The sequence below is a fragment of the Engystomops pustulosus genome, chromosome 2, assembly GCF_040894005.1.
Source record: "Engystomops pustulosus chromosome 2, aEngPut4.maternal, whole genome shotgun sequence".
Taxonomy (NCBI): domain Eukaryota; kingdom Metazoa; phylum Chordata; class Amphibia; order Anura; family Leptodactylidae; genus Engystomops; species Engystomops pustulosus.
The window spans coordinates 13,733,695-13,759,554 of NC_092412.1; the positions used below are offsets into that span (position 1 = coordinate 13,733,695).

The 25,860-nt window shown below is 46.7% G+C and overlaps 4 protein-coding genes across 5 annotated transcripts in view; 2 read left to right on the forward strand and 2 right to left on the reverse strand.

Moving 5' to 3' along the window:
* Positions 1 to 25,860, reverse strand: part of LOC140119963 (uncharacterized) — a 1,020,783-nt gene that overhangs the window by 425,666 nt on the left and 569,257 nt on the right. The gene's annotated exons all lie outside the window — the stretch shown is intronic.
* The window catches only part of LOC140119783 (uncharacterized), a 157,870-nt gene that overhangs the window by 65,871 nt on the left and 66,139 nt on the right, over positions 1 to 25,860 (reverse strand).
* LOC140119887 (gastrula zinc finger protein XlCGF66.1-like) lies at positions 763 to 19,823 on the forward strand. Its single transcript, XM_072139319.1, has 5 exons — positions 763 to 812; positions 18,811 to 18,960; positions 19,073 to 19,234; positions 19,319 to 19,489; positions 19,602 to 19,823. Exons 2-5 carry the CDS (start codon positions 18,850 to 18,852, stop codon positions 19,821 to 19,823), a joined length of 666 nt encoding a protein of 221 aa, XP_071995420.1. The 5' UTR covers positions 763 to 812; positions 18,811 to 18,849.
* Positions 19,864 to 23,698, forward strand: LOC140119832 (uncharacterized). 2 transcript variants are annotated; one of them, XM_072139247.1, is made up of 4 exons: positions 19,881 to 19,971; positions 20,085 to 20,281; positions 21,596 to 21,653; positions 22,392 to 23,698. In XM_072139247.1, exons 1-4 carry the CDS (start codon positions 19,887 to 19,889, stop codon positions 23,468 to 23,470), a joined length of 1,419 nt encoding a protein of 472 aa, XP_071995348.1. In that variant the 5' UTR covers positions 19,881 to 19,886; the 3' UTR covers positions 23,471 to 23,698. The 2 variants fall into 2 exon arrangements, with proteins under 2 accessions (XP_071995349.1, XP_071995348.1); XM_072139248.1 differs by lacking the exons at positions 20,085 to 20,281; positions 21,596 to 21,653 and having other exon boundaries at positions 19,864 to 19,971; positions 22,392 to 23,697.

The following is a 25,860-nucleotide window of genomic DNA, read 5'->3' on the forward strand; positions in this document are numbered from 1 at the left end:
GTAGTCACAGCATTGAAAGGTTGAGAACCACTGCTCTATACTATACTGCTGTCCCCCATGCTCTATACTGCACTGCCGCCCCTCATGCTCTATACTGCACTGCTGCCCCTCACACTGCACAATACTCTCCACCACATACAAGTCTTTTGGGCCATTTACTTAGAAAGTCGGAAACATCACTAGAAGCCCCTGCCCGTGTATAATGCTGGGTGCGGCGATTCATTAAGATTGTGCGGCAGAAATCATGAATCTATCTTTTCCTGCACCAGCCCCACAGAGGGCACCATCTTTTTTGTGTTGCACCTATACCATAGGACGTGCGACACACTTGGCTTGTTATATACAGCGCACGGTCCAACTGAGCACCGAAACGCCTCCGAATCTGTGTCGCGTGGAGACCAGTGCAGCCGCGCCACAAAAGGGTCACGTCCAAAACAATTGTGGTGCAGACACTTCTTATACCTGTGCAAGAGAATGTACAAAGCCTGACGGGAACGGACAGCCCCAGTAACTGCCTCATTGTGTCTCCCAGCAACCAGCAGCCCCTCCTGTACTGATCACATGATCTATGACATCACCACAGGTCCTTCATCCATCACTTCTCCTCTATACACATCTACACTGTGCCCCTTGTTTCCTGTCCTTACAGGAAGCCCCGCCCCTTCAATGACGGCACATTCAAGGTCACATGACCAGTGTATAGCGATTCCCGCCCATCGGTGACATCACATTCTCAGGGTCACATGACTAGTGGATAGCGAGCAGAAGGACCTGTGTGAGGTAGAGAGTGTCCTGCACTGAGGAGAGAAGAGGTAAGTGACCAGAGGAGGGACTACTATTCCCAGCATGCTCCAGGAGCTTACAAAGTATATATAGAGGGACTACAACTCCCAGCATGCTCAAGGAGCACACACTATATGGAGGGAGTGCAACTCCCAGCATGCTCCAGGAGCGCACACAGTATATGGAGGGACTACAACTCCAAGCATGCTCCAGGAGCACACACACTGTATGGAGAGACTACAATTCCCAGCATGCTCAAGGAGCACACACACTATATGGAGGGACTACAACTCCCAGCATGCTCCAGGAGCACACACACTACAACTACCCAGCATGAGACGGATAGACTAGAGCTGTCACTATTCTAGTCTGTACAGAGACGCATAGACCGGAGCTGTCACTATTCTAGTCTATACAGAGACGGATTGAGCGTAGCTGTCACTATTCTAGTCTGTACAGAGACGGATAGACCGGAGCTGTCACTATTCTAGTCTATACAGAGACGGATAGACCGGAGCTGTCACTATTCTAGTCTATACAGAGACGGATTGAGCGTAGCTGTCACTATTCTAGTCTGTACAGAGACGGATAGACCGGAGCTGTCACTATTCTAGTCTATACAGAGACGGATAGAGCGGAGCAGTCACTATTCTAGTCTGTACAGAGACGGATAGACCGGAGCTGTCACTATTCTAGTCTATACAGAGACGGATAGACCGGAGCTGTCACTATTCTAGTCTATACAGAGACGGATTGAGCGTAGCTGTCACTATTCTAGTCTATACAGAGACGGATAGAGCGGAGCAGTCACTATTCTAGTCTATACAGAGACGGATTGAGCGTAGCTGTCACTATTCTAGTCTATACAGAGACGGATAGACCGGAGCTGTCACTATTCTAGTCTATACAGAGACGGATTGAGCGTAGCTGTCACTATTCTAGTCTGTACAGAGACGGATAGACCGGAGCTGTCACTATTCTAGTCTATACAGAGACGGATAGACCGGAGCTGTCACTATTCTAGTCTATACAGAGACGGATAGAGCGGAGCTGTCACTATTCTAGTCTGTACATAGACGCATAGACCGGAGCTGTCATTATTCTAGTCTATACAGAGACGGATAGAGCGGAGCTGTCACTATTCTAGTCTGTACAGGACAGAGACGCATAGATCGGAGCGGTCACTATTCTGGTCTGTACAGAGATGGATAGACCGGAGCTGTCACTATTCTAGTCTATACAGAGACGGATAGACCGGAGCTGTCACTATTCTAGTCTGTACAGGACAGAGACGGATAGACCGGAGCTGTCACTATTCTAGTCTGTACAGGACAGAGATGGATAGACCGGAGCATTCACTATTCTAGTCTATACAGAGACGGAGAGAGCGGAGCTGTCACTTATCTAGTCTGTACAGAGACGGATAGAGCGGAGCTGTCACTATTCTAGTCTGTACAGGACAGAGACAGATAGTGCGGAGCTGTCACTGTTCTAGTCTATACAGAGACAGATAGAGCGGAGCTGTCACTATTCTAGTCTGTATAGAGACGCATAGACCGGAGCTGTCACTATTCTAGTCTGTACAGAGACGGATAGAGCGGAGCTGTCACTATTCTAGTCTGTACAGAGACGCATAGACCGGAGCTGTCACTATTCTAGTCTGTACAGGACAGAGACGGATAGTGCGGAGCTGTCACTGTTCTAGTCTATACAGAGACGGATAGAGCGGAGCTGTCACTATTCTAGGCTGTACAGAGAGGGATAGAGCGGAGCTGTCACTATTCTAGGCTGTACAGAGAGGGATAGAGCGGAGCTGTCACTATTCTAGGCTGTACAGAGAGGGATAGAGCGGAGCTGTCACTATTCTAGGCTGTACAGAGAGGGATAGAGCGGAGCTGTCACTATTCTAGGCTGTACAGAGACGGATAGAGCGGAGCTGTCACTATTCTAGTCTGTATAGAGACGCATAGACCGGAGCTGTCACTATTCTAGTCTGTACAGAGACGGATAGAGCGGAGCTGTCACTATTCTAGGCTGTACAGAGAGGGATAGAGCGGAGCTGTCACTATTCTAGGCTGTACAGAGACGGATAGAGCGGAGCTGTCACTATTCTAGTCTGTACAGAGACGCATAGACCGGAGCTGTCACTATTCTAGTCTGTACAGGACAGAGACGGATAGTGCGGAGCTGTCACTGTTCTAGTCTATACAGAGACGGATAGAGCGGAGCTGTCACTATTCCATTCTATACAGAGACGGATAGTGCGGAGATGTCACCATTCTAGTCTGTACAGAGACGGAGAGAGTGGAGCTGTCACTATTCTATTTCTTCAGTAGCAGGAGAATCTATCCACTGGCTAGTAGCTCCAGGCCTGCTGCAGTCTACTACTGGCCTCAGACACCGAGGTGAGTTTGTGCCGAATTGCCCCGGGTTTTTGTTGCACGCAATTGGATTGTGTTGCATTGGCGCCGGCTTGCATGCAACAAAAAATGGGGGCCGACGGATTCGGAAAAACCGCGCTATTTAAAAATTGCACTCACATGCACCAGCTGTCGGAGTAGTGCGGAGCTGTCACTGTTCTAGTCTATACAGAGACGGATAGAGCGGAGCTGTCACTATTCTAGTCTGTATAGAGACGCATAGACCGGAGCTGTCACTATTCTAGTCTGTACAGAGACGGATAGAGCGGAGCTGTCACTATTCTAGTCTGTACAGAGACGCATAGACCGGAGCTGTCACTATTCTAGTCTGTACAGGACAGAGACGGATAGTGCGGAGCTGTCACTGTTCTAGTCTATACAGAGACGGATAGAGCGGAGCTGTCACTATTCTAGGCTGTACAGAGAGGGATAGAGCGGAGCTGTCACTATTCTAGGCTGTACAGAGAGGGATAGAGCGGAGCTGTCACTATTCTAGGCTGTACAGAGACGGATAGAGCGGAGCTGTCACTATTCTAGTCTGTATAGAGACGCATAGACCGGAGCTGTCACTATTCTAGTCTGTACAGAGACGGATAGAGCGGAGCTGTCACTATTCTAGGCTGTACAGAGAGGGATAGAGCGGAGCTGTCACTATTCTAGGCTGTACAGAGAGGGATAGAGCGGAGCTGTCACTATTCTAGGCTGTACAGAGACGGATAGAGCGGAGCTGTCACTATTCTAGTCTGTACAGAGACGCATAGACCGGAGCTGTCACTATTCTAGTCTGTACAGGACAGAGACGGATAGTGCGGAGCTGTCACTGTTCTAGTCTATACAGAGACGGATAGAGCGGAGCTGTCACTATTCCATTCTATACAGAGACGGATAGTGCGGAGATGTCACCATTCTAGTCTGTACAGAGACGGAGAGAGTGGAGCTGTCACTATTCTATTTCCTCAGTAGCAGGAGAATCTATCCACTAGCTAGTAGCTCCAGGCCTGCTGCAGTCTACTACTGGCCTCAGACACCGAGGTGAGTTTGTGCCGAATTGCCCCGGGTTTTTGTTGCACGCAATTGGATTGTGTTGCATTGGCGCCGGCTTGCATGCAACAAAAAATGGGGGCCGACGGATTCGGAAAAACCGCGCTATTTAAAAATTGCACTCACATGCACCAGGAATCGGATGGTGAACTCCGGCGGACCTCGGCGCAGCAGCGACACCTGGTGCACATCGGGCGCATAGCCTTAGTGAATCGCCGGAAGAACCGAATTCTCGTCGGAGAACGCGCCGCTGGATCGCGACAGGACAGAGACGGATAGTGCGGAGCTGTCACTGTTCTAGTCTATACAGAGACGGATAGAGCGGAGCTGTCACTATTCTAGGCTGTACAGAGAGGGATAGAGCGGAGCTGTCACTATTCTAGGCTGTACAGAGACGGATAGAGCGGAGCTGTCACTATTCTAGTCTGTATAGAGACGCATAGACCGGAGCTGTCACTATTCTAGTCTGTACAGAGAGGGATAGAGCGGAGCTGTCACTATTCTAGGCTGTACAGAGAGGGATAGAGCGGAGCTGTCACTATTCTAGGCTAACAAATGACTTTGAAACAAAACCAAAAATAGGGAAGAAGGAGGAGTGAGTGACAAGGTACTAATGTTCTAGAATAGTATTTTGGGACCTATCCTTCTCCCTACACGGTATAATACCATGTTCTAGCTGGTTGGAAACATTAATCTATAACCTATTAATCTTCCACCAAATGGAAGATAAAATCCAACACAATAGCACAATTGAAAGACAAGAAATAAAAGTAAAAAATTCCTTTATTTAAATAAAAAAAAATACAATAATAAATAACAAAAACTGGTGAGAAAAAGGTACAACCCCACGGGGGACACAAAAAGAAGCTGTGACCCAGGCAACAGGATCATCAAAATTATGAGGTATACAATAGAGGCATCAATGGCCTTGTATATGCATGGGGATTATAGGCATTAGGTTAAACACAGTCTATGAATCAGCAGAAGTGCATGTACGTACATGATAAACAAGTATAGTAAATCTTACCCATGTGAAGGATGATCGTTGCCCGGAATGACAAGGGGCGCTGTCATTCCGGGCAACGATCATCCTTCACATGGGTAAGATTTACTATACTTGTTTATCATGTACGTACATGCACTTCTGCTGATTCATAGACTGTGTTTAACCTAATGCCTATAATCCCCATGCATATACAAGGCCATTGATGCCTCTATTGTATACCTCACTATTCTAGGCTGTACAGAGAGGGATAGAGCGGAGCTGTCACTATTCTAGGCTGTACAGAGACGGATAGAGCGGAGCTGTCACTATTCTAGTCTGTACAGAGACGCATAGACCGGAGCTGTCACTATTCTAGTCTGTACAGGACAGAGACGGATAGTGCGGAGCTGTCACTGTTCTAGTCTATACAGAGACGGATAGAGCGGAGCTGTCACTATTCTAGGCTGTACAGAGACGGATAGTGCGGAGCTGTCACTATTCTAGTCTATACAGAGACGGATAGAGCGGAGCTGTCAGTAGTGTAAAATCTGCTTGGTTTTGGGGTGCCAGTTAATATTAAATTAACAACAATATTCAATGGATCTTTATAGGGGATTTATTAAGGGTACAATACAGGGGAATACACATAGAGGGTAAACTAACTAAGGGACAGAGAGATGGTAGGGAAGGAAGTGCTCTCTAAAGATCTGTATACCATCTTATATACACACACACATAGCTCACACACATTGCCCATCATCCCACCTCCACCACTGTCTTGGCCAATCCAATGATGATGTAGAGTCAATACATTCTTATCACACAACTTGCAGGACAAGTAACTTGAGTCTTTGTTTCCCACAGGATCTGATAGAATGTCCAGGGGGCAATGACAAGCAGCTGTCCTCAGTGTTGTCAGGAGGCCTTAGCCTCCAGGTGTAATAGCACAGTCCATTGTTATCACATGCAGCTGTCTCTGCAATCTTTATTAGGGGCAATGTAGGCATTTATGGCTTAGTTCTTCCTCTGTCCACAAAGACCCTTACACTGTCTCAAGCCACATCATGTCATATTTCCAACATTATGCCCCTTTGGGCCTGAAAGGCCCACACACCATTAGACCATATTTAGAACAGAAATAAAATCCATTTCTCCTCCATTATCTTCTTTGGGTGTGGAAATGATCTTTCTTCTTCTGGCTTTTCCTCAAGACAAAGTAGTTGAAGGTTGTATGGGTAAGGGATAGGGCACCAATGGTCATCACACCATTCACTCACATTCATTCTCATATCCATTTCTTGAATGACATTTTTCATCTATACCATTTATCCAACAAATATAGATCTCCATATATGCTAGTAATTGTCTGTCATATTTACAATATGCAAATATAAATCCCACGTCATACAGAATGCAAGCTGGCAATAACATCCTAGATATCAAAATAAGCTATAGATATGAAATTACATAAAAGGAAACCCAAACAGAACTATAAAACATTACCAATAGTAAATCAAAGGATTGATTTCAAGTAGAAGTTTGCAGGGTGGTTTATCTAAGGGTTTCCAGATTTACTTGACTTCAAATATATTTAGTTTAAACATAAACTTTCATTTAGCTTTTTCCCATTACCAAATCTAATTCTGTAAGTTTACCAGGTTTTATATTTACACTCCACAGAAATGTTCATATCACACCTTATATATGTCTCCCATTGTCCTGACTTATAAATTAATCAAAAGTATATCAAGTGCATAAAACACATAGCAAAAAAAAAAAAAAAAATTATAAGTCATTCCACTAATCAACCTTTAGAGTAGGTGTCCATCTAACCTCTTATATTGGTAATCTTACTTGTGCATTATACAATATAGTAACCGTATACTCAGCCATTAATTACTATATGTTTTATGCAACCTTGAAGACACACACATAGATTAAGAACATTAAAATTAAAAAAATTCAAACTGAATGCTGCTTTTAATACCCTATGTTCTTCATTTAGATGCTTTACTGGTATAAAGGAGCGTGCAGTTTGTTTGAGAAACTTAAAATTAAGTTGCCAGTGAGACAAATGTATCAGAGAAAAAAACACATTAGAATGTATCTGAGACTGTCTTGTTTACAGTCCTCTGGTAAATGCATAACAGGAAAAAAATAAAGCTAAATATCAAATGATCCTCATCCTCCTTATTTATATATATTTTTTCTTATATAAAAAAAAAAATTAAATATTGATGTGAATTCACTATAGTCTGCCCCTTTGGCACTGCATCACTCTCTAAAACCATGCCCCTTTGGTACCACACAATGGTACCAAACACTGTATAAAAAAAAAATAATACTTGAATCAAGAAAAAAAAAATGCTCCATTTAAAAAAAATGGGGAAAAAGAAAAAAATCCAACATTCCTGAGCATCAGGAACAAAAATGTGTATTGACACAGTTTACATACTACATTTAACAGAACACAAAACAGACAACATAAAACAATGAGAGCTAATTCAGTTTCTACACATCTTAGGGTGCGACAGCAGGCAGTTTCCAATCCTTCTTCTGTCAATGATTAAGTAAGGTCATCTATGGGACAAGATAAAGAACAGACATAGCACAAAAAAAAAATACCACAAAAAACAACAACAATTATATTACATACAGGACCTACACATCACAATGGGATGTTATTTCATGTTTTTTAATTGTTTGCAAACAATTAACCCTCATAAATTTTTAGCTCATTACACCACATGGTTTTATTTGTACACATACTACCTTTTTATGACCTGTAAACAAAATGTCAATATTAATAATTTGTTTCTTCAGCCAACCACCTTGTTGCCTAAAACAAAACATAATGACAGTTATCACACAAACAATACTCAAAACAGATATGTAAAACACGAAATCAAAGCATGGAACCTGTAGAAACAAAACAAAGTGTTAGTTTCTTTGTCCTGGAGTCATGTGACAAAAGAAATCCAGTCTACAAGAGAAAGAAAACATTGTTAGAAACCAAACAATTCATACCATTAACACAATTCCAAATCCATTTATTCACAATGTATATCGCTATAGCCACACATTAATAAGCCATGCTGCTGCTGTACTGTGCAGAGTTTATTAGCAGGGGGAGGGCGATCTGTGACCAGCTCCAGAATAGCCAGAATGGCAGCCCTGCCCATGGATTGTACACTGGGACATTAGCACCTTCCTTGTGCTGTCTGCGGTGAGAGGGAGGCTGTTCTTTCTTATCCCTGTGTATATTGGGAATCTTATTTGCATGTGATGTGTTCTCCTCACATGTCTCTGTATGGCTAGTCCCAGGAGGTGCCATGGCCTCCTCACATGTCTCTATGTGGCTACTTCCAGGAGGTGCCATGGCCTCCTCACATGTCTCTGTGATCACTGTGTTCTGGTTGGTCTCAGGCTCAATGGCGTCAATTTCTGCATGCAATGAATTATAATGTGTCTCATGGTTTGCATTATTTACATTACAGAAACGTTTAATATGCCCGGGCCTCCCACATCCATAGCAATACCGGACATATCTTGTCCTCCTTGCTCTGTACTCTGTAGACAGATTTCCTGATGGTTCATCCCTATTGTTCTCCTCACACCAGTCCCTGAGTATATTAATAAAGTTCTCTAGGGATTTGGCGTTCCTCAGGCCAATTTTTGTGGTGTAATCCACATTACACTGATTTGCCATTGAATAGAGGAAATCGGAGTCATCCTGAGACATATCGGGGCAGTTGTAAACACTCCTAAATAAGGTCAGGTACTTATTACAGAAAATAAGGGGGTCATCACCTTGCCTGAACCTATATCTTCTCAGGGTATTCTCACCCCTTATGTCTCTCCCTCCCATGATACGCTGCAGTTGCTTCCTTCTTAAGTCTGCACCACTATCATCATCTCCCATGTGTGTAGATGACAATTGTGTGGCCAGAGGCCCAGGAAGCCATGCTCGGAGCAGAGACCAGGCATCCGCATTACACAAGTTGTATTGCTTCACCACAGCTTCAAATTTATTGGATACAATTATTGGTGATTCATTTGTATCCCATTCTCCAATGACCTGACACAGATGTAGTCTATCCTGGATGGTGAGTGTTGGAGACTTATCTGCAGGTATTAGATTGTGTTCATCACTCCAACCCCCGGGTGTGACAATACAGACATCTGCTGCTTTATGGCACGTCTGGTTCTGTAGTTGGAGGGACCGGATCTGCTCTTCTTGTTTATACAGTTGGGTCATTGTTTCAGACAACTGACCCTTTAGTGAGGTAATTATCACGTCCTTCTGATGTATCTCCCTTTCTAAGGACTGTGTATGAGTTTCAGTAGATACAGAACTCAATCTACACTCATGTAGCTGCTTATCCAAATCTTCATTTCTTATAGACAGCTCATCCACCTTTACTTGTAGATTATCCATCTCACTAGTTGTTTTAGCAGAAATGTCAATCACAGAGTCACTGATTCTGTCTATACTTTCCTTACATTGGAGCCTTTGTATGTACCAATTTACTTCCTTTACCTCAGCCAATTCTTTCATCTTAATTAACATCATAATTTCATTGCCCAACCTTTCTTTCTTCCCTCTCTTACTGAGCACTTTCCTATGTAACTTCTCATTATGGGCCTTACATTGCATCATCAGCTCGTTATATTGCTCCTCCAGTGAACCATCTGCACATGAATGGTAGCGAGCAGAGGAATACTTTTTCACAAACTTTTGAACAAGTTCCATCTCTGTTACCACAATACACACTGACAAACACACAAAATGACAAACTGAGCAAACACAGTTTGTGTAATTATCTACTATACTAACGTTCCGAAAGGCTACTTTACACACTGCTTAAGCCTTTAGACTCATTCAATCTAGGAAAATGTACAGCTATGACCAGCAACAAACTTTTTCCTACAACTTTACCTCTGTACACTAAAACACAACAGCTCACACTTAACGTTAACCTACAATCTCAACAAGCGACTTCCTATACATTCACATAAAACAACCTGGCTTATCAAAGATAGTAATGTAATATGAAAACTTGTTACTTACCAGGATTTCCTCTGTACCAAAGATCCAAATTCCGTTCACAGATTGAAATAGCGCAGATATTTTGCCGTGGATTCTCTGTAGAATTTAAATTACAGGTCCAGACTGGGGTGCCAAATGTAAAATCTGCTTGGTTTTGGGGTGCCAGTTAATATTAAATTAACAACAATATTCAATGGATCTTTATAGGGGATTTATTAAGGGTACAATACAGGGAAATACACATAGAGGGTAAACTAACTAGGGGACAGAGAGATGGTGGGAAGGAAGTGCTCTGACTAAAGATCTGTATACCATCTTATATACACACACACATAGCTCACACACATTGCCCATCATCCCACCTCCACCACTGTCTTGGCCAATCCAATGATGATGTAGAGTCAATACATTCTTATCACACAACTTGCAGGACAAGTAACTTGAGTCTTTGTTTCCCACAGGATCTTATAGAATGTCCAGGGGGCAATGACAAGCAGCTGTCCTCAGTGTTGTCAGGAGGCCTTAGCCTCCAGGTGTAATAGCACAGTCCATTGTTATCACATGCAGCTGTCTCTGCAATCTTTATTAGGGGCAATGTAGGCATTTATGGCTTAGTTCTTCCTCTGTCCACAAAGACCCTTACACTGTCTCAAGCCACATCATGTCATATTTCCAACAGTAGGAACCTTGTTTTTATGAATTAAGCGTCACCCAAATGATCTAATATCTTCTCCCGGATAAGTCTAGGATTTTTTTGCTGTGAAGTAACTTATTATTTTAATATTATTCCTCATTAGAGAATATTTAAGAATGTTCAGAAACTGAAGTGAAAAAGTGGAAGATAAAATGACATTTAAAAAAATATTTTATATAACTTTATTCAATCTATTTTTTTGTTAATGTAGCACCATAGAATATTTCCTCAGTAGCAGGAGAATCTATCCACTGGCTAATAGCTCCAGGCCTGCTGCAGTCTACTACTGGCCTCAGACACCGAGGTGAGTTTGTGCCGAATTGCCCCGGGTTTTTGTTGCACGCAATTGGATTGTGTTACATTGGCGCCGGCTTGCATGCAACAAAAAATGGGGGCCGACGGATTCGGAAAAACCGCGCTATTTAAAAATTGCACTCACATGCACCAGGAATCGGATGGTGAACTCCGGCGGACCTCGGCGCAGCAGCGACACCTGGTGCACATCGGGCGCATAGCCTTAGTGAATCGCCGGAAGAACCGAATTCTCGTCGGAGAACGCGCCGCTGGATCGCGACAGGACCGGGTAAGTAATTGAGCCCCAATGTGATTTGCACACATCAAACTCGCCTGTTGGCAAGAAGACCACAGCTGCTGCGGGGACATAATATTAATGGAGCGTGACTGAGGCCAGTAGAAGACTGGGGTGAAAATGAGCAACTCCTGCTGCAGTCTGTTTACAAGCGGCAACTGTGAGGCCCAGGCAGGAGCAGAACGCTGGAGCCCAAACCCATCAGATTGCTATTCATTGCACTGCAGAAAGGGTATAACAAAGCCGGACACACAGAGGACTTCTCACCATCTTAAATATGTTTTACTGAACTCCCTGTCATGGAGGGGCTTGTAAGTGGATTCAGGACATTTCCGGACAGTTTTCTGTCTGACTTTGCACTGAAAATAATGTGAAAACTGCTCGCACCTGTATTTATAGTGTCTGCTCCAGTGTCTGCACTATACCCACCATGCCACAAAATTTTGCACCTAAAGGGTTGTGTTAGTGCTTAGTCCCCCATAGCAATTTTTTATTGAAATGTATAAAAAAAAATGCCATGAGGTTCCTCTCATTTTATATAAGCAGCCAGATACAATTAGTCATCAGCAGCCTGACATGACTGGGGTGACAAAAGGGTTTTGGGCTTTACCAGCGCAAATAACAGCCTACAGCCGGCTCAGTACCGGACTATCTATAGATGGTCGGGTACTGGATCTTCCCGGGGTAATGATAAGGAGATTAGTGTTTAGCTTTTATAGTGGATTACACCTAGCCCTGGCCATAGTAATGGATGCCGGCTATAAGACCGCACCACTACTGAGATAAAGTTCAAGTTAAAAGAAAACAGGAAAAATTGCCGGGTCCACCGAATCCCGAGGAAACCACGGCATATACCGATCTGTTGAAGGAAAAAAAATGAACCTAGAGGCCACATCTATATAAACTGCAATTTGCCAGGGACCTAGTACTATGTTACTTGCTCATTGCCAAAGGTAAGTGCTTGTTGTCTAGGATTACTAATGCTGTACCACATTACTGATAACAACGTGTCTGATGCATAGGGGGTGTTACACATTGATACTTCCCTCCCCGTGGCCCCTTCACTCCTTGTTGGCGTCTCTCTTGTCAGCATCTGTGTGCTGAGAGACACTGATGTCAGACAGGAGAGCGCAGAATCAGAAGGCAGTGCGGTCGTGTTGGCTGTAGTATAGTGAGATCTCAAACACCACTGCTTCAGTATCTTCTGTGACACTGTCTGCTGCTGTTGGGACAGTGTCAGAGAAGATAAGCATAAATGCATGACCACTGTCTTGCTGCAGGTAAAAGTGCCCCTGAATCCACTTGCAAACACCTACATGGTGATGGTCCTCTTTAAAGGGGTTGTCCGAGACTAATTAAAAAAACAAAAGGTAACAAAAATAAAGATGTACTTACCTTCCGGCGCCCTCCGAGTGTCCCACGCTGCTGTCGCTCCGGTCCACGCGCCATGTAAACAAACATGGCCACCGGAGCAGTGCTGGACTCAGATTCCTGCCGGACCCGACAAATACCCGACCTGCATATACAATTGTGTGGGTCCAGCACTGCTCCGGCGGCCATGTTTTTTTAAATAGCGCGCGGACCAGATCAACAGCAGCGTGGGACACTTGGAGGGCGCCCGAAGGTAAGTACATCTTTATTTTTTTTAAACTGCCCCCTCCCGGCCACCTTTTGTTTTTTTAATTGGTCCCGGACAACCCCTTTAAGCACTTTTTGTTCTGCAGTCCGTATAGCTGTGATCTTCTCTGATGACTTTCTCCCCCTTGTCACGGGCTGCCTCCATGAGCCCATACACCCAGCCACAATTGTCACCACACACACCCCAGCCGCAATCTTTCCCTCCCCCCCCCCCCCCCACACACATAGACCATACCCCCCTCATACACAACATACTCCCACTCGCCATCTTCACCCCCACACACACACACACACTCTCGGCCACCATCTTCACCCAAGATGGAGATTCTTCTCAGGAGACATCAGGGGGAGAAGCCAGATATAGCTGAGGAGGAGGAGCTTCTACTGAGGAGACATCAGGGGGAGGAGACAGGAATAGCTGAGGAGGAGCTTCACCTGTGGAGATATCATTGCGAGAGACCTATCATATGCTGAGCACCACCGTATGATAAAGCCCCACCACAACCTAGACCTCATGATGTATCTGCAGCCTGTGCTGGCTGCCGGACAAAAATACGCCAGGTCCAACCTGTCGTTGTTTTCAGTAAAAATCTGTGGTATATTAACATTGAATGCTTTCAGATTCTTGAATGGGCGCGGGCAGAAACACCCTGTGCCTGTTCATTTCAGCAGTGGCCACACCTCTTTATGCCCCCTTCACGCCCACATGGAGTCGCCAGGAAAATTGCACCTTCTTGCACTGCACAAGAAATTGGATTATTTCAGTGCTTCTATGCCCGAAAATTCATAAATTTTGCCTAAATAAGTCATTAAATTTTGTGAAGGTTTGTGAAGATGTAAAATGGTGAGAGGAGAACAGACTGTATGTCAGGAACAGTGGATCCTCTGGACCACCGCGGGAGATGGAACTAACCGACACCTGGGACCGGAATCCAAGTGGCACCTGGTTTTCACCAGGGCCCGCCGCAAAGCGGGTTGGACTTGCTGCGGCAGGATACCACCAGGTCGTTCCCAGGTGCGACTAGCCCGCGGTGGCAGCCGAGGTCGAGGTACCTTAGCAGAAGGTTGAAGATGACTGGCTTAAGGAGAGAAACGTGGAAAGAGATAGGAATGCGCATGCTGGGAGGCAGATGCAACTTGTAAGCCACCGGGTTGATGCGGCGGAGAATTTCAAATGGACCCAAGAACCGGGGTCCCAATTTATAGCTCGGGATCTTCAGCCGAACATACTTGGCGGACAGCCAGACCCTGTCACCAGGAGCTAAAACAGGAAATGGTCGGCGTCTTTTGTCTGCTTGACGCTTGATCTGGGCTGAAGCTTGGAGCAATGAGGTGTGGACTTGTTCCCAGATAGCTTTTAGATCACGGACCAGGTCCTCCACAGCAGGAACATCTGCAGACATGGATAACGGAAGAGGAGGCCGAGGATCCAGTCCGTAGATAATAAAAAAGGGAGCAGAACCAGCAGAAGTGGAGTCCAGGGAATTGTAAGAGAACTCCGCCCATGGTAGAAGAGAGGCCCAGTCGTCCTGACGGGCAGAGACGAAGTGGCGGAGATAGCAACCTAAAGTCTGATTCACCCTCTCCACTTGGCCATTAGTCTGTGGATGATAGGCAGAAGAGAAGTCCAAGTTCACCTGTAACTGGTTGCATAGAGATCTCCAGAATTTGGACACAAACTGAACTCCTCGATCCGAGACGATGTGCCGAGGGAGACCATAAAGCCGGAAAATATGCTGGAAGAAGAGGCTAGCGAGACGTGGAGCAGAAGGCAAACCTGGCAGAGGGACAAAATGAGACATCTTCGAAAAGCGGTCAGTCACCACCCAGATAACGGTATTGCCAGAAGATGGCGATAGATCCGTAACAAAGTCCATAGCCACATGAGACCATGGGCTGGTAGGCACGGGTAACAGCAACAGAAGACCAGCAGGTTTTAGTCGTGAGGGCTTGTTGCGGGCACAAGAGGCACAGGAACCCACAAAATTCCGAACGTCCTTGACCAATTCGGGCCAGCCAGTAGAATTGGGAAATTAAGGCCACAGAGCGCTGCACCCCAGGGTGCCCAGCCACACGAGAAGAATGAATGTCCCCAGGTCAGGATCCTCTTTCGGAGACCAGATCGCACATAAGTCTTGCCGGGAGGCAGCTGCCGGAGGTCCACCGGCGCGGCAAGCACAAGTCTCTCTGGGGGAATAGTATGCCTCGGAGCAGAGTCCTCCCCCATAACATCAGAAGCACGGGACAAGGCGTCAGCCTTGATGTTTTTCTCTGCAGGACGAAAATGGATTCGGAAGTCAAAGCGAGAAAAGAAGAGAGACCACCGGGCTTGACGTGGATTCAAAGGCTGAGCCGTCTGTAGATACTGAAGGTTTTTGTGGTCCTTGAAAATTCTGACTGGAAATCGGGCTCCCTCTTCCAAAGCCAGCTTGATGGCTAGAAGCTCCCGATCTCCAATGGAATCATTTCTCTCCGCAGAGGAGAAGGTTTTGGAGAAGAAGCCACAAGTGAGTGTTCGGCCCCTAGGCCCCTTCTGGGTAAGGACCGCCCCAGCACCCACAGAGGAGGCATCAACCTCCACCAGGAACAGCTTTTCAGTATCGGGTCGGGTAAGGACTGAAGCGGAGGAAAAAGCAGTTTTTTATTTCGTCAAGGCTTCTTCTGCTGCTGGCGGCCAGACACGGGGATTAGCACCCTTTTCCGTAAGCGCCACCATCGGCGCGACCAGAGATGAGAAATGTGGGATAAATTGTCTATAACAAAGCCCAGAAATCTTTGTATAGCTCGCAGTCCCACTGGGCGTGGCCACTGAAGAACCGCAGATAACTTGGCAGGATCCATCTGCAAACCTTTATCAGAAATTATGTAGCCGAGGAATGGAAGGCTCTTCTGATGAAACTGGCACTTCTCCAGCTTGGCATAGAGGTGGTTCATCCTGAGGCGGCTGAGAACTTGCTGTAAATGAGACTGGTGGGACTTGAGATCAGCAGAATACACAAGAATGTCATCCAGGTAAACCACAACACAACTGTACAATGAGTCCCGGAAAATATCCTTCACAAATTCCTGGAAAACGGCTGGCGCATTACAAAGTCCGAAGGGCATAACTAGATATTCAAAATGCCCATCACGGGTGTTAAAGGCGGTCTTCCACTCGTCACCCTTCCTGATGCGGATGAGGTTGTAGGCCCCACAAAGATCTAATTTTGAAAAAATTCTTGCACCCTGCAGACGATCAAATAGCTCCGTGATAAGCGGCAGAGGATAGCGATTCTTAACGGTGACCTTGTTAAGACCGCGATAGTCTATACAGGGGCGGAGAGAGCCATCCTTTTTAGTGAAAAAAAAGAAACCAGCGCCAGCTGGTGAGGAGGATTTGCGGATGAAACCTCTTTGCAGATTTTCCTTAACATATTCCGACATAGCGGCAGTCTCAGGAACCGAGAGCGGATACACCCGACCCCGTGGTGGAGAAGATCCAGGCAGCAGGTCAATGGGGCAATCGTAGGGACGATGTGGAGGAAGGGTCTCGGCTTGTTTTTTAGAAAACACATCTGCAAAGTCCCGGTACGGAGCTGGAAGTCCCTCCAGAGGCTTGGGAGACAAGGTAGCAGTCCTGACAGGGAGCCGATGTGGAACAGTCATGCAGCGTGAGGAACAATCCGGACCCCAAGGAAGAATCTCCCCAGAGGACCAGTCCAGAACAGGGGCATGATGCTGCAACCAGGGGAGACCCAGCAGGAGAGTGGAAGTGCACTGTGGCAGCACAAAAAAGGATAGTCTCTCTTTATGTAATGCACCAACTTGAAGGAGCAGGAGAGAATCTGCCACTAACTGAGGCAATAGACAAGGGCTTTTTCAAGACGAACCACCAGGAAGTGATGCAGGGAGACCAGGGCAGCATCTACAAAGTTCGCTGTAAATCAGGCGTGGAGAAGCTTTATTCACACCTAGGGACACTTCTCCTGAGAAGCCTAGGTGCTGGCGTTTCCCGGGCGTTGGGGACGGACAGGACAAGTCCCGACGAAGTGCTGTGGGCTGGCACAATACTTGCACAGGTTGTCCTGACGTCGTATGGAACGCTCTTGTAGAGTGAGCCGGGTTCGGTCAACCTGCATGGGTTCCTCAGCAGAAGATTCTGGCGGGGGCTGGGGCGGTCTTTGGAAAACTGGTGCCAGACGAGGAAGGCGTCTAACACGGCCTTGGGGATACTCGGAGCGTAGTTCCTCAGCACGCTCCTTAAACCGAACGTCAATTCGAGTGGCCAAGGTGATGAGGCCACTCAAGGTAGATGGAAGGTCCCGAGCTGCCAGTGCGTCCTTGACCTGCGCAGAGAGCCCTTTCTTAAATGTAGCGATGAGGGCTGCATTGTTCCAAGCAAGTTCGGAAGCCAGGGTGCGGAATTGAACTGCGTACTCTCCCACAGATGAATTGCCCTGACGCAGGTTCAACAATGCAGACTCCGCAGAGGAGGCTCGTGCTGGTTCCTCGAAGACTGACCAGAACTCCGCCAGAAATGCTGTCAGAGTAGCCGTGACCAGGTCGTCTCTGTCACAAAGAGGGGTAGCCCAGGCCAGGGCTTTCCCGGAAAGAAGGCTGAGAACAAATGTCACTTTGGACTGCTCTGTGACAAATTGCGACAGCATGAGTTCTATGTGCAAGGAGCACTGGGTTATAGTTTTGATTATGGAGCACTGGGTTTTCACCAGAGCCCGCCGCAAAGCGGGTTGGACTTGCTGCTGCACCAAGTCGTTCCCAGGTGCGACTAGCCCGCGGTGGCAGTCGAGGTAGTCAGGAAGACAGTCTCGTAGTCAGGTCCAGGCTTTGGGTCAGAGCAGGCGGCAGAGATGCAAGGTCAAGTCCAAATCCGAAGTCAGCAATGGGAGGTCCAGGCAGGTGGGAACGGGAACACAGGCACACGGAACACAGCAACACGGAGGAACTCGGGTAACACGGCTACACAGGACTCAGGAGCGGAGACACACAGGAACGCAGGAATACACAGGAACGCAGGAATAATCACCAGGAAGCTTTCTCTTAGGCTGTGAGGCACAAAGATACAAAGATCTGGAGGGGACACAGGAAGAGGCAGGATTCTTAAAGGTGAGGTGTTCAGTCAGTGCACCAATTAGCGGTGCGCTGGCCCTTTAAATTTTCGGCAGGAGCCGCGGACGCGCACGCACGGCAGTCCGGGAAAGAGCAGGAGCCGGGAGAGGTGAGTGCCGAGACAGGGATCGCGGGAGCACCCGCGAGAGAGGATCTATGGATGTCCAGAACTGGAAACAACTGGTGAATATTATTATAATGAATATATTATTTCTGTCGGATATTCTGGAACCTGGATTATAGGAACGAGCAAAGATCAGGAGCCAATGTGACCTTTATAGCAGCCTGTCATCATTATTGTCAAATAATCCCTTTAAGGGGCAATAGCTGAGCCAAAGTCTCCATACATGTCCCGTCATCACTCATCCCTTCAGTCCTCAGGGACATCCCTTCCAATATCTGCTCGGAGCCGTCCTGGAGAATCCCCATCTGTCATGTCACACATGTCATGGACACAATTGCTTCATATAGAGTTTGCTCTTAGTTCTTCTCATGTTTCCTCAGGTTCTATAGATCCAGGACTCCCAGAGGTTTCTCCTAAAGATGATCCTTTCCATCAATGATCCACCAGGGATCCGGGAGAAGGACAGAGAGCAGATGGCGGCCAGGATCCTGGAGTTCACCCTGGAGATGATCTCCTTGATAACCGAAGAGGTGAGAGTCTCCCAGGACACGGCTCTTATCTCTAGGAATAACAGCGGGAAATGACTGGAGAGGTGAAGGATTCTTAGGATCTATGTAGTGATCAGTGTCTCCCCATACACAGGATTACACAGTAGTGAAGAAGTCGTCTGGTGAGTGTGTGACCCCCCGTGTGTCAGGAGGATGGACCCAGAGCCCCATCACCGAGCCTCCACCTCATTCACTGATACATGAGCAGAAGATCCTAGAACTTACCTCCAGGATCACTGAGCTGCTGAGCGGAGAGGTGAGCGCTGCCGGGAATGCTGGGACATTGTACAATAACACAAGGGAGGTGTTTGGGTGATGACTGTGCCATTGTGGGTGTCAGGTTCCTTTAAGGTGTCAGGACGTCACTGTCTACTTCTCCATGGAGGAGTGGGAGTATATAGAAGGACACAAGGACCAGTACAAGGACATCATGATGCAGAAGGACAGAGAGCAGATGGCGGCCAGGATCCTGGAGCTCACCCTGGAGATGATCTCCTTGATAACCGGAGAGGTGAGAGTCTCCCAGGACACGGCTCTTATCTCTAGGAATAACAGTGAGAATTGACTGGAGAGGTGAAGGATTCTTAGGATCTATGTAGTGATCAGTGTCTCCCCATACACAGGATTACACAGTAGTGAAGAAGTCGTCTGGTGAGTGTGTGACCCCCCGTATGTCAGGAGGATGGACCCAGAGCCCCATCACCGAGCCTCCACCTCATTCACTGATACATGAGCAGAAGATCCTAGAACTTACCTCCAGGATCACTGAGCTGCTGAGCGGAGAGGTGAGCGCTGCCGGGAATGCTGGGACATTGTACAATAACACAAGGGAGGTGTCTGGGTGATGACTGTGTCATTGTGGGTGTCAGGTTCCTATAAGGTGTCAGGACGTCACTGTCTATTTCTCCATGGAGGAGTGGGAGTATATAGAAGGACACAAGGACCAGTACAAGGACATGATGATGGAGGACCACCAGCCCCTCACATCACCAGGTAAGAGGAGACCTTCCTGATTATAGAGGACAGAGCAGGTGTGAGGTCACCTCCTCCATCATCTCATCATCACATATAGACAATGTATCAGTCACTGTGTATATTTCCTATAGATGGATCCAGTCAGAGAAATCCACCAGAGAGATGTCCCAGTCCTGGAGATTCCCGAGATATTACACAGGAACCAGAGAGATGTCCCCGTCCTGAAGATTACCGATATATCAAAGAGGAACCAGAGAGATGTCCCAGTCCTCAATATTTCAAAAATATCAAAGAGGAACCAGAGGAGAACATCCCACTGGAACATCAGGTAGATATAGATTCCTGTGAATCCTCTGTAGATTGATGTAAAGACGCTTCTACTAACCTTCTCCCACAGCATTTAGGTGGAGGGTCTCTGGGATGATGTTGGTCGTTGTGTGTTTTGCCAATAAAAGACTGGTCCGGACGTACTCATTACTGATTGGGTAGGATTCCAAGTTTGGAGCCCTAATTCAGGAAATTGTGCTTTAAATTAATGTTAATAAATTGAATTTATTTTAATCAAATTGAACTTTTATGCCCAGAAAAGTAATAACAAGCCATACTATCCATAGAATGATTATAAAAAAATAAGTTCTTTATTAACTTTATCTGAATTCAGCTTAGTCCAGATATCATATATAGAGTATCTCAGGTGTATGTTATATCCTTCAAACGCAATTACATGGCCACCTACTGCCTCTCTAGATGTAGTTCATGAAATAAGATCTCAGCATGCATGTGGCTGAACGTAACACACAGTCGCTTGGGAGTCCCAGGGGTGGTGCGTTCATACGGCACAGGGATATCAGGAACAGGCTTTGGCAGCCCATGGGTCCTATGTTCTTCAGACCCACTGGTCATAGTCCATTAGCAAGTCATCCCTAGTGTGGCTCATGAGCCCCAACATGGCTGGGTAGCCCCCACTTTTGGAGTATTATAATTCCTGACATTAACTGATAACTTGTTTATGCAGGACCTTGACCCAATGGTTGTCCCACCGAAGAGTTGGCCACACTCCAATATGGGATAATCAAGGAACTTGCGTCATAAGCTGCGTGTATGAGCCAGACGCACTAAGACTCCTTTTTCTACAAGCTTCTTTTTGCATCATCTTAGCAAAGAACATATGTTATAATTCCCTCCTCTCACGTCACACCCTTAATTAAAGGGTATCTACCACCAGGATGAAGGGCTGTATGCAAATGAGTCTGAGGGTCTCCAGGCTCCATTAATACCTATGGAGCCCCTCACACTCCTTAGATACCATTTTAAAGCTAGTTAATTTCTAGCTATTCTCCGATTAAAGGAGGTTTAATATGGTAACTTTAATCCAAGATGGCGACGCTCAGTCCAGAGTAGAAGAACTGGATAAGCTAAGTCCTGGTGTCCATGAGCGCAGTCTCCACCTCAGGATCGGGTCACATTGTTTCATGCAGTAACATAACCGGAACATTGTTGATGGGTAAAATATTTGGATGAATCTCGTTGATTATTCCCCTTAGCTCCTGGTTCTGGAGGTTTCTGTCCATCGCTTGGTTATAAGATAATTTCTGGATACATTTCCTTGTTTTCTCATGTCCTTCATGTTGGATCTTTCCAGGAAAGTTGTGGTGGAAGGAGGAGCGGAGAGGAAATCCCCTCATCAGTGACAGAGGAGGGTAAGAGCCTTTCATGTATCTTAGTGGAGGGGGGAAGTGTTGCTATTCTTTAGGCCTCTCAAACCTACTTAAAAGCGGAGCAGGTCCCTTAAAACGTAGGCTTTGGTGAATTGAATGAAAATGTGAAAAAACGCACCTAAAGTTATAAACCTCATAACCTCCTACAAAAATGAGAGAACTCCTAAAAAACAATGGCTGCCGGCCATTTCATCAGTGAGGGGAGGCTACTGGAGATTTCATCAGTGAGGGGTGGCTGCTGGAGATTTCATCAGTGAGGGGAGGCTGCTGGAGATTTCATCAGCGAGGGTGGCTGCTGGCCATTTCATCAGTGAGGGGAGGCTGCTGGCCATTTCATCAGTGAGGGGAGGCTGCTGGCCATTTCATCAGTGAGGGGAGGCTGCTGGACATTTTACAACCTAGTATTTTGTGGAAAAATTAGATGACTCAGTTTACATTTGGATTGATTTATGCTCAAGTAGATAAATGGCTTCCTGAATGTATATTTAGTTACAGAACTCTCTTATGTCTGGGAAGTAGAAGTTTTTAAGGATTTAATGACTTTTTGGGTTGTTGGATTTCCATCAAATTATGTCTCAACGGATTATATTTACTATTAAAATCATGTTGTTAGTTTTCTATACATAGCAGACTGTATGTTACTGACCCGTCACTTTACGTCTGCTTGTAACTGGGGAAAAAGGAAATCTCCAATACTGATTTCTTGGTTATATTTTCCAGGAGATGAAAGTACAAGAGGTTCCCATGGACGTCCCCCCTCATCTCCTTGTGGTAAAGCAGAAGATAATCAGTCAAATCTTTCCACAGAGGAAATGCAGTTTAAATGTCCGAAATGTGAGAAGTCTTTTAGTCAAGAATCTAATCTTATCACTCATCTTCAAAGTCACCGAGAGGAAACCACTTTTCCATGTTCAGAATGTGGAAAATGTTTTACAAAAAAATCAAATCTTCTTCAACATATGAAAATTCACACAGGGGAGAAGCCATTTCTATGCTCTGAATGTAGAAAATGTTTCATTAATAAATCAGATTTTCTAAAACATCAAAGAACTCACACAGGAGAGAAGCCATTCTCATGTACTGAATGTGGAAAATGTTTTACCGAGAAGTCTGTTCTTGTTCGACATCTAAGGATTCACACAGGGGAGAAACCATATCCATGCGCCGAATGTGGAAAATGTTTTAGCAAGAAAGCAGTGCTTGTTACTCATCAGAGAACTCACACGGGAGAGAAGCCATTCTCTTGTACTGAATGCGGAAACCTTTTCAGGGACAAATCTACTCTTTTTCAACATCAGAGAATTCATACAGGGGAGAAGCCATTTTTATGTTCTGAATGTGGAATCTGGTTTAGGTGGAAATCTGCTCTTATTCAACATCGGAGAACTCACACAGGTGAGAAGCCATTTTCATGTACTGAATGTGGACTTTTTTTTAGTGAGAAATCTAGTCTCGTTCAACACCAGAGAATTCACACAGGGGAGAAACCATTTCTGTGTAATGAATGTGGGAAATGTTTTCGTCACCTATCAAGTCTTATTCAACATCAGAAAATGCACACGGGAGATAAACCATTTATATGTAATGAATGTGGAAAATGTTTTATCAAGAAAGCGTATCTGGATACACATGAGAGAATTCACACAGGAGAGAAGCCATTTCCATGTCCTGAATGTGGAAAATGTTTTAGCAAGAAATCATATCTTGATACACATAAGAGAACTCACACAGGAGAGAAGCCATCCTCCCTGAAAGGGATAAAGGCAGAAGTACCTTTCAGTACTTCACTGAATCCATGATATTTTATTCAGCTCAGCTTGATGGCAATGTTTTGAATAGTTAAAATTCCAGAACAGGACAGTTGAGTGAGTGTCTGCCTACTGCAAATGTATGAATATCCCTGAAAAGGGCGATGCGGATGCGCCAGTTGTCTTATAACCGGACTAAACAAGTTCTGGTAATACAGAACTGTAAATCGCATAAAGTTTTTCTAACCTCCCTTGTGGAAATGTATCTGTCTTCAAAATCCTAAATAAAAAGAAGTTCCAGCACTGGACTGGATGATGGAGTTTGTTTATTAAAACTCTGCAAAATGTTCAAATCTTGGTGACTAGTTATGAGGGAACCCAAAGCACATCATTCGGGTCCATACCGTATTTGATGGGTTCGGCACCCAAAAAACCAGAGACCAAACAAGCACTGTTACTTGGTATCGGGGTCCGTGTCTGGGGAAAAAGGGCCAATCTGCTTGATGACTGATGAAGCAACCAAGCAAGCAGCTTCCAGACCCTTAGAAAACACAGGCGTGTCCTCCTGCAGGCACGTCCTCCTGCAGGCATGTCCTCTGTAGGGATGTCCTCCTGCAGGCATGTCCTCCTGCAGGCACGTCCTCCTGCAGGCATGTCCTCTGTAGGGATGTCCTCCTGCAGGCACGTCCTCTGTAGGGATGTCCTCCTGCAGGCACGTCCTCTGTAGGGATGTCCTCCTGCAGGCACGTCCTCTGTAGGGATGTCCTCCTGCAGGCACGTCCTCTGTAGGGATGTCCTCCTGCAGGCACGTCCTCTGTAGGGATGTCCTCCTGCAGGCACGTCCTCTGTACTGATGTCCTCCTGCAGGCACGTCCTCTGTAGGGATGTCCTCCTGCAGGCACGTCCTCTGTAGGGATGTCCTCCTGCAGGCACGTCCTCTGTAGGGATGTCCTCCTGCAGGCACGTCCTCTGTAGGGATGTCCTCCTGCAGGCACGTCCTCTGTAGGGATGTCCTCCTGCAGGCACGTCCTCTGTAGGGATGTCCTCCTGCAGGCACGTCCTCTGTAGGGATGTCCTCCTGCAGGCACGTCCTCTGTAGGGATGTCCTCCTGCAGGCACGTCCTCTGTAGGGATGTCCTCCTGCAGGCACGTCCTCTGTAGGGATGTCCTCCTGCAGGCACGTCCTCTGTAGGGATGTCCTCCTGCAGGCACGTCCTCTGTAGGGATGTCCTCCTGCAGGCACGTCCTCTGTAGGGATGTCCTCCTGCAGGCACGTCCTCTGTAGGGATGTCCCCTTGCAGGCATGTCCTCTGTAGGGATGTCCTCCTGCAGGCACGTCCTCTGCAGGCGTGTCCTCCTGCAGCCGTGTCCTCCTGCAGCCGTGTCTTCCTGCAGGCACGTCCTCTGTAGGGATGTCCTCCTGCAGGCACGTCCTCTCTAGGGATGTCCTCCTGCAGGCACGTCCTCTGTAGGGATGTCCTCCTGCAGGCACGTCCTCTCTAGGGATGTCGTCCTGCAGGCACGTCCTCTGTAGGGATGTCCTCCTGCAGGCACGTCCTCTGTAGGGATTTCCTCCTGCAGGCACGTCCTCTGTAGGGATGTCCTCCTGCAGGCACGTCCTCTGTAGGGATGTCCTCCTGCAGGCACGTCCTCTGTAGGGATGTCCTCCTGCAGGCACGTCCTCTGTAGGGATGTCCTCCTGCAGGCACGTCCTCTGTAGGGATGTCCTCCTGCAGGCACGTCCTCTGCAGGCGTGTCCTCCTGCAGCCGTATCCTCTGCAGCCGTGTCCTCTGTAGGCGTGTCTTCCTGCAGGCATGTCCTCTGTAGGGATGTCCTCCTGCAGCCGTGTCCTCTGTAGGGATGTCCTCCTGCAGGCATGTCCTCTGTAGGGATGTCCTCCTGCAGGCATGTCCTCTGTAGGGATGTCCTCCTGCAGGCGTGTCCTCTGTAGGGATGTCCTCCTGCAGGCGTGTCCTCTGTAGGGATGTCCTCCTGCAGGCACGTCCTCTGTAGGGGTGTCCTCCTGCAGCCGTGTCCTCCTGCAGCCGTGTCTTCCTGCAGGCATGTCTGTGATTGGCCAAGCTGGACGTGTGACTCTGCAGTATAAGAGCAGGATCGCATTGTATCATACACAGAACACGACTGATCACAGAACAATAATCCCCAACCTGATCATTACCAACACCTGAAGAGTCTGTATACGACGTACACAAACCCCTCACACACACGTCATTGCCCCTCATGCTCTATACTGTACTGCTGCCCCTCATGCTCTATACTGTACTGCCGCTCCTCATGCTCTATACTGTACTGCCGCTCCATATTGTCCTGCTGCCCCTCATGCTCTATACTGTACTGCCGCTCCATACTGTCCTGCTGCCCCTCATGCTCTATACTGTACTGCTGCCCCTCATGCTCTGTACTGTCCTGCTGCTCCTCA

Excerpts from the sequence above, each read along its gene's own strand:
- LOC140119887 (XM_072139319.1), top strand. The coding sequence starts at position 18,850 with ATGATCCTTTCCATCAATGATCCACCAGGGATCCGGGAGAAGGACAGA. Across the intron at positions 19,235-19,318 it reads CTGAGCTGCTGAGCGGAGAG|GTTCCTTTAAGGTGTCAGGA; the intron begins GTGAGCGCTGCC and ends TGTGGGTGTCAG. Across the intron at positions 19,490-19,601 it reads TCTCCTTGATAACCGGAGAG|GATTACACAGTAGTGAAGAA; the intron begins GTGAGAGTCTCC and ends CCCCATACACAG.
- LOC140119832 (XM_072139247.1), top strand. The coding sequence starts at position 19,887 with ATGGAGGAGTGGGAGTATATAGAAGGACACAAGGACCAGTACAAGGAC. Across the intron at positions 19,972-20,084 it reads CCAGCCCCTCACATCACCAG|ATGGATCCAGTCAGAGAAAT; the intron begins GTAAGAGGAGAC and ends TATTTCCTATAG. Across the intron at positions 21,654-22,391 it reads CTCATCAGTGACAGAGGAGG|GAGATGAAAGTACAAGAGGT; the intron begins GTAAGAGCCTTT and ends TATATTTTCCAG.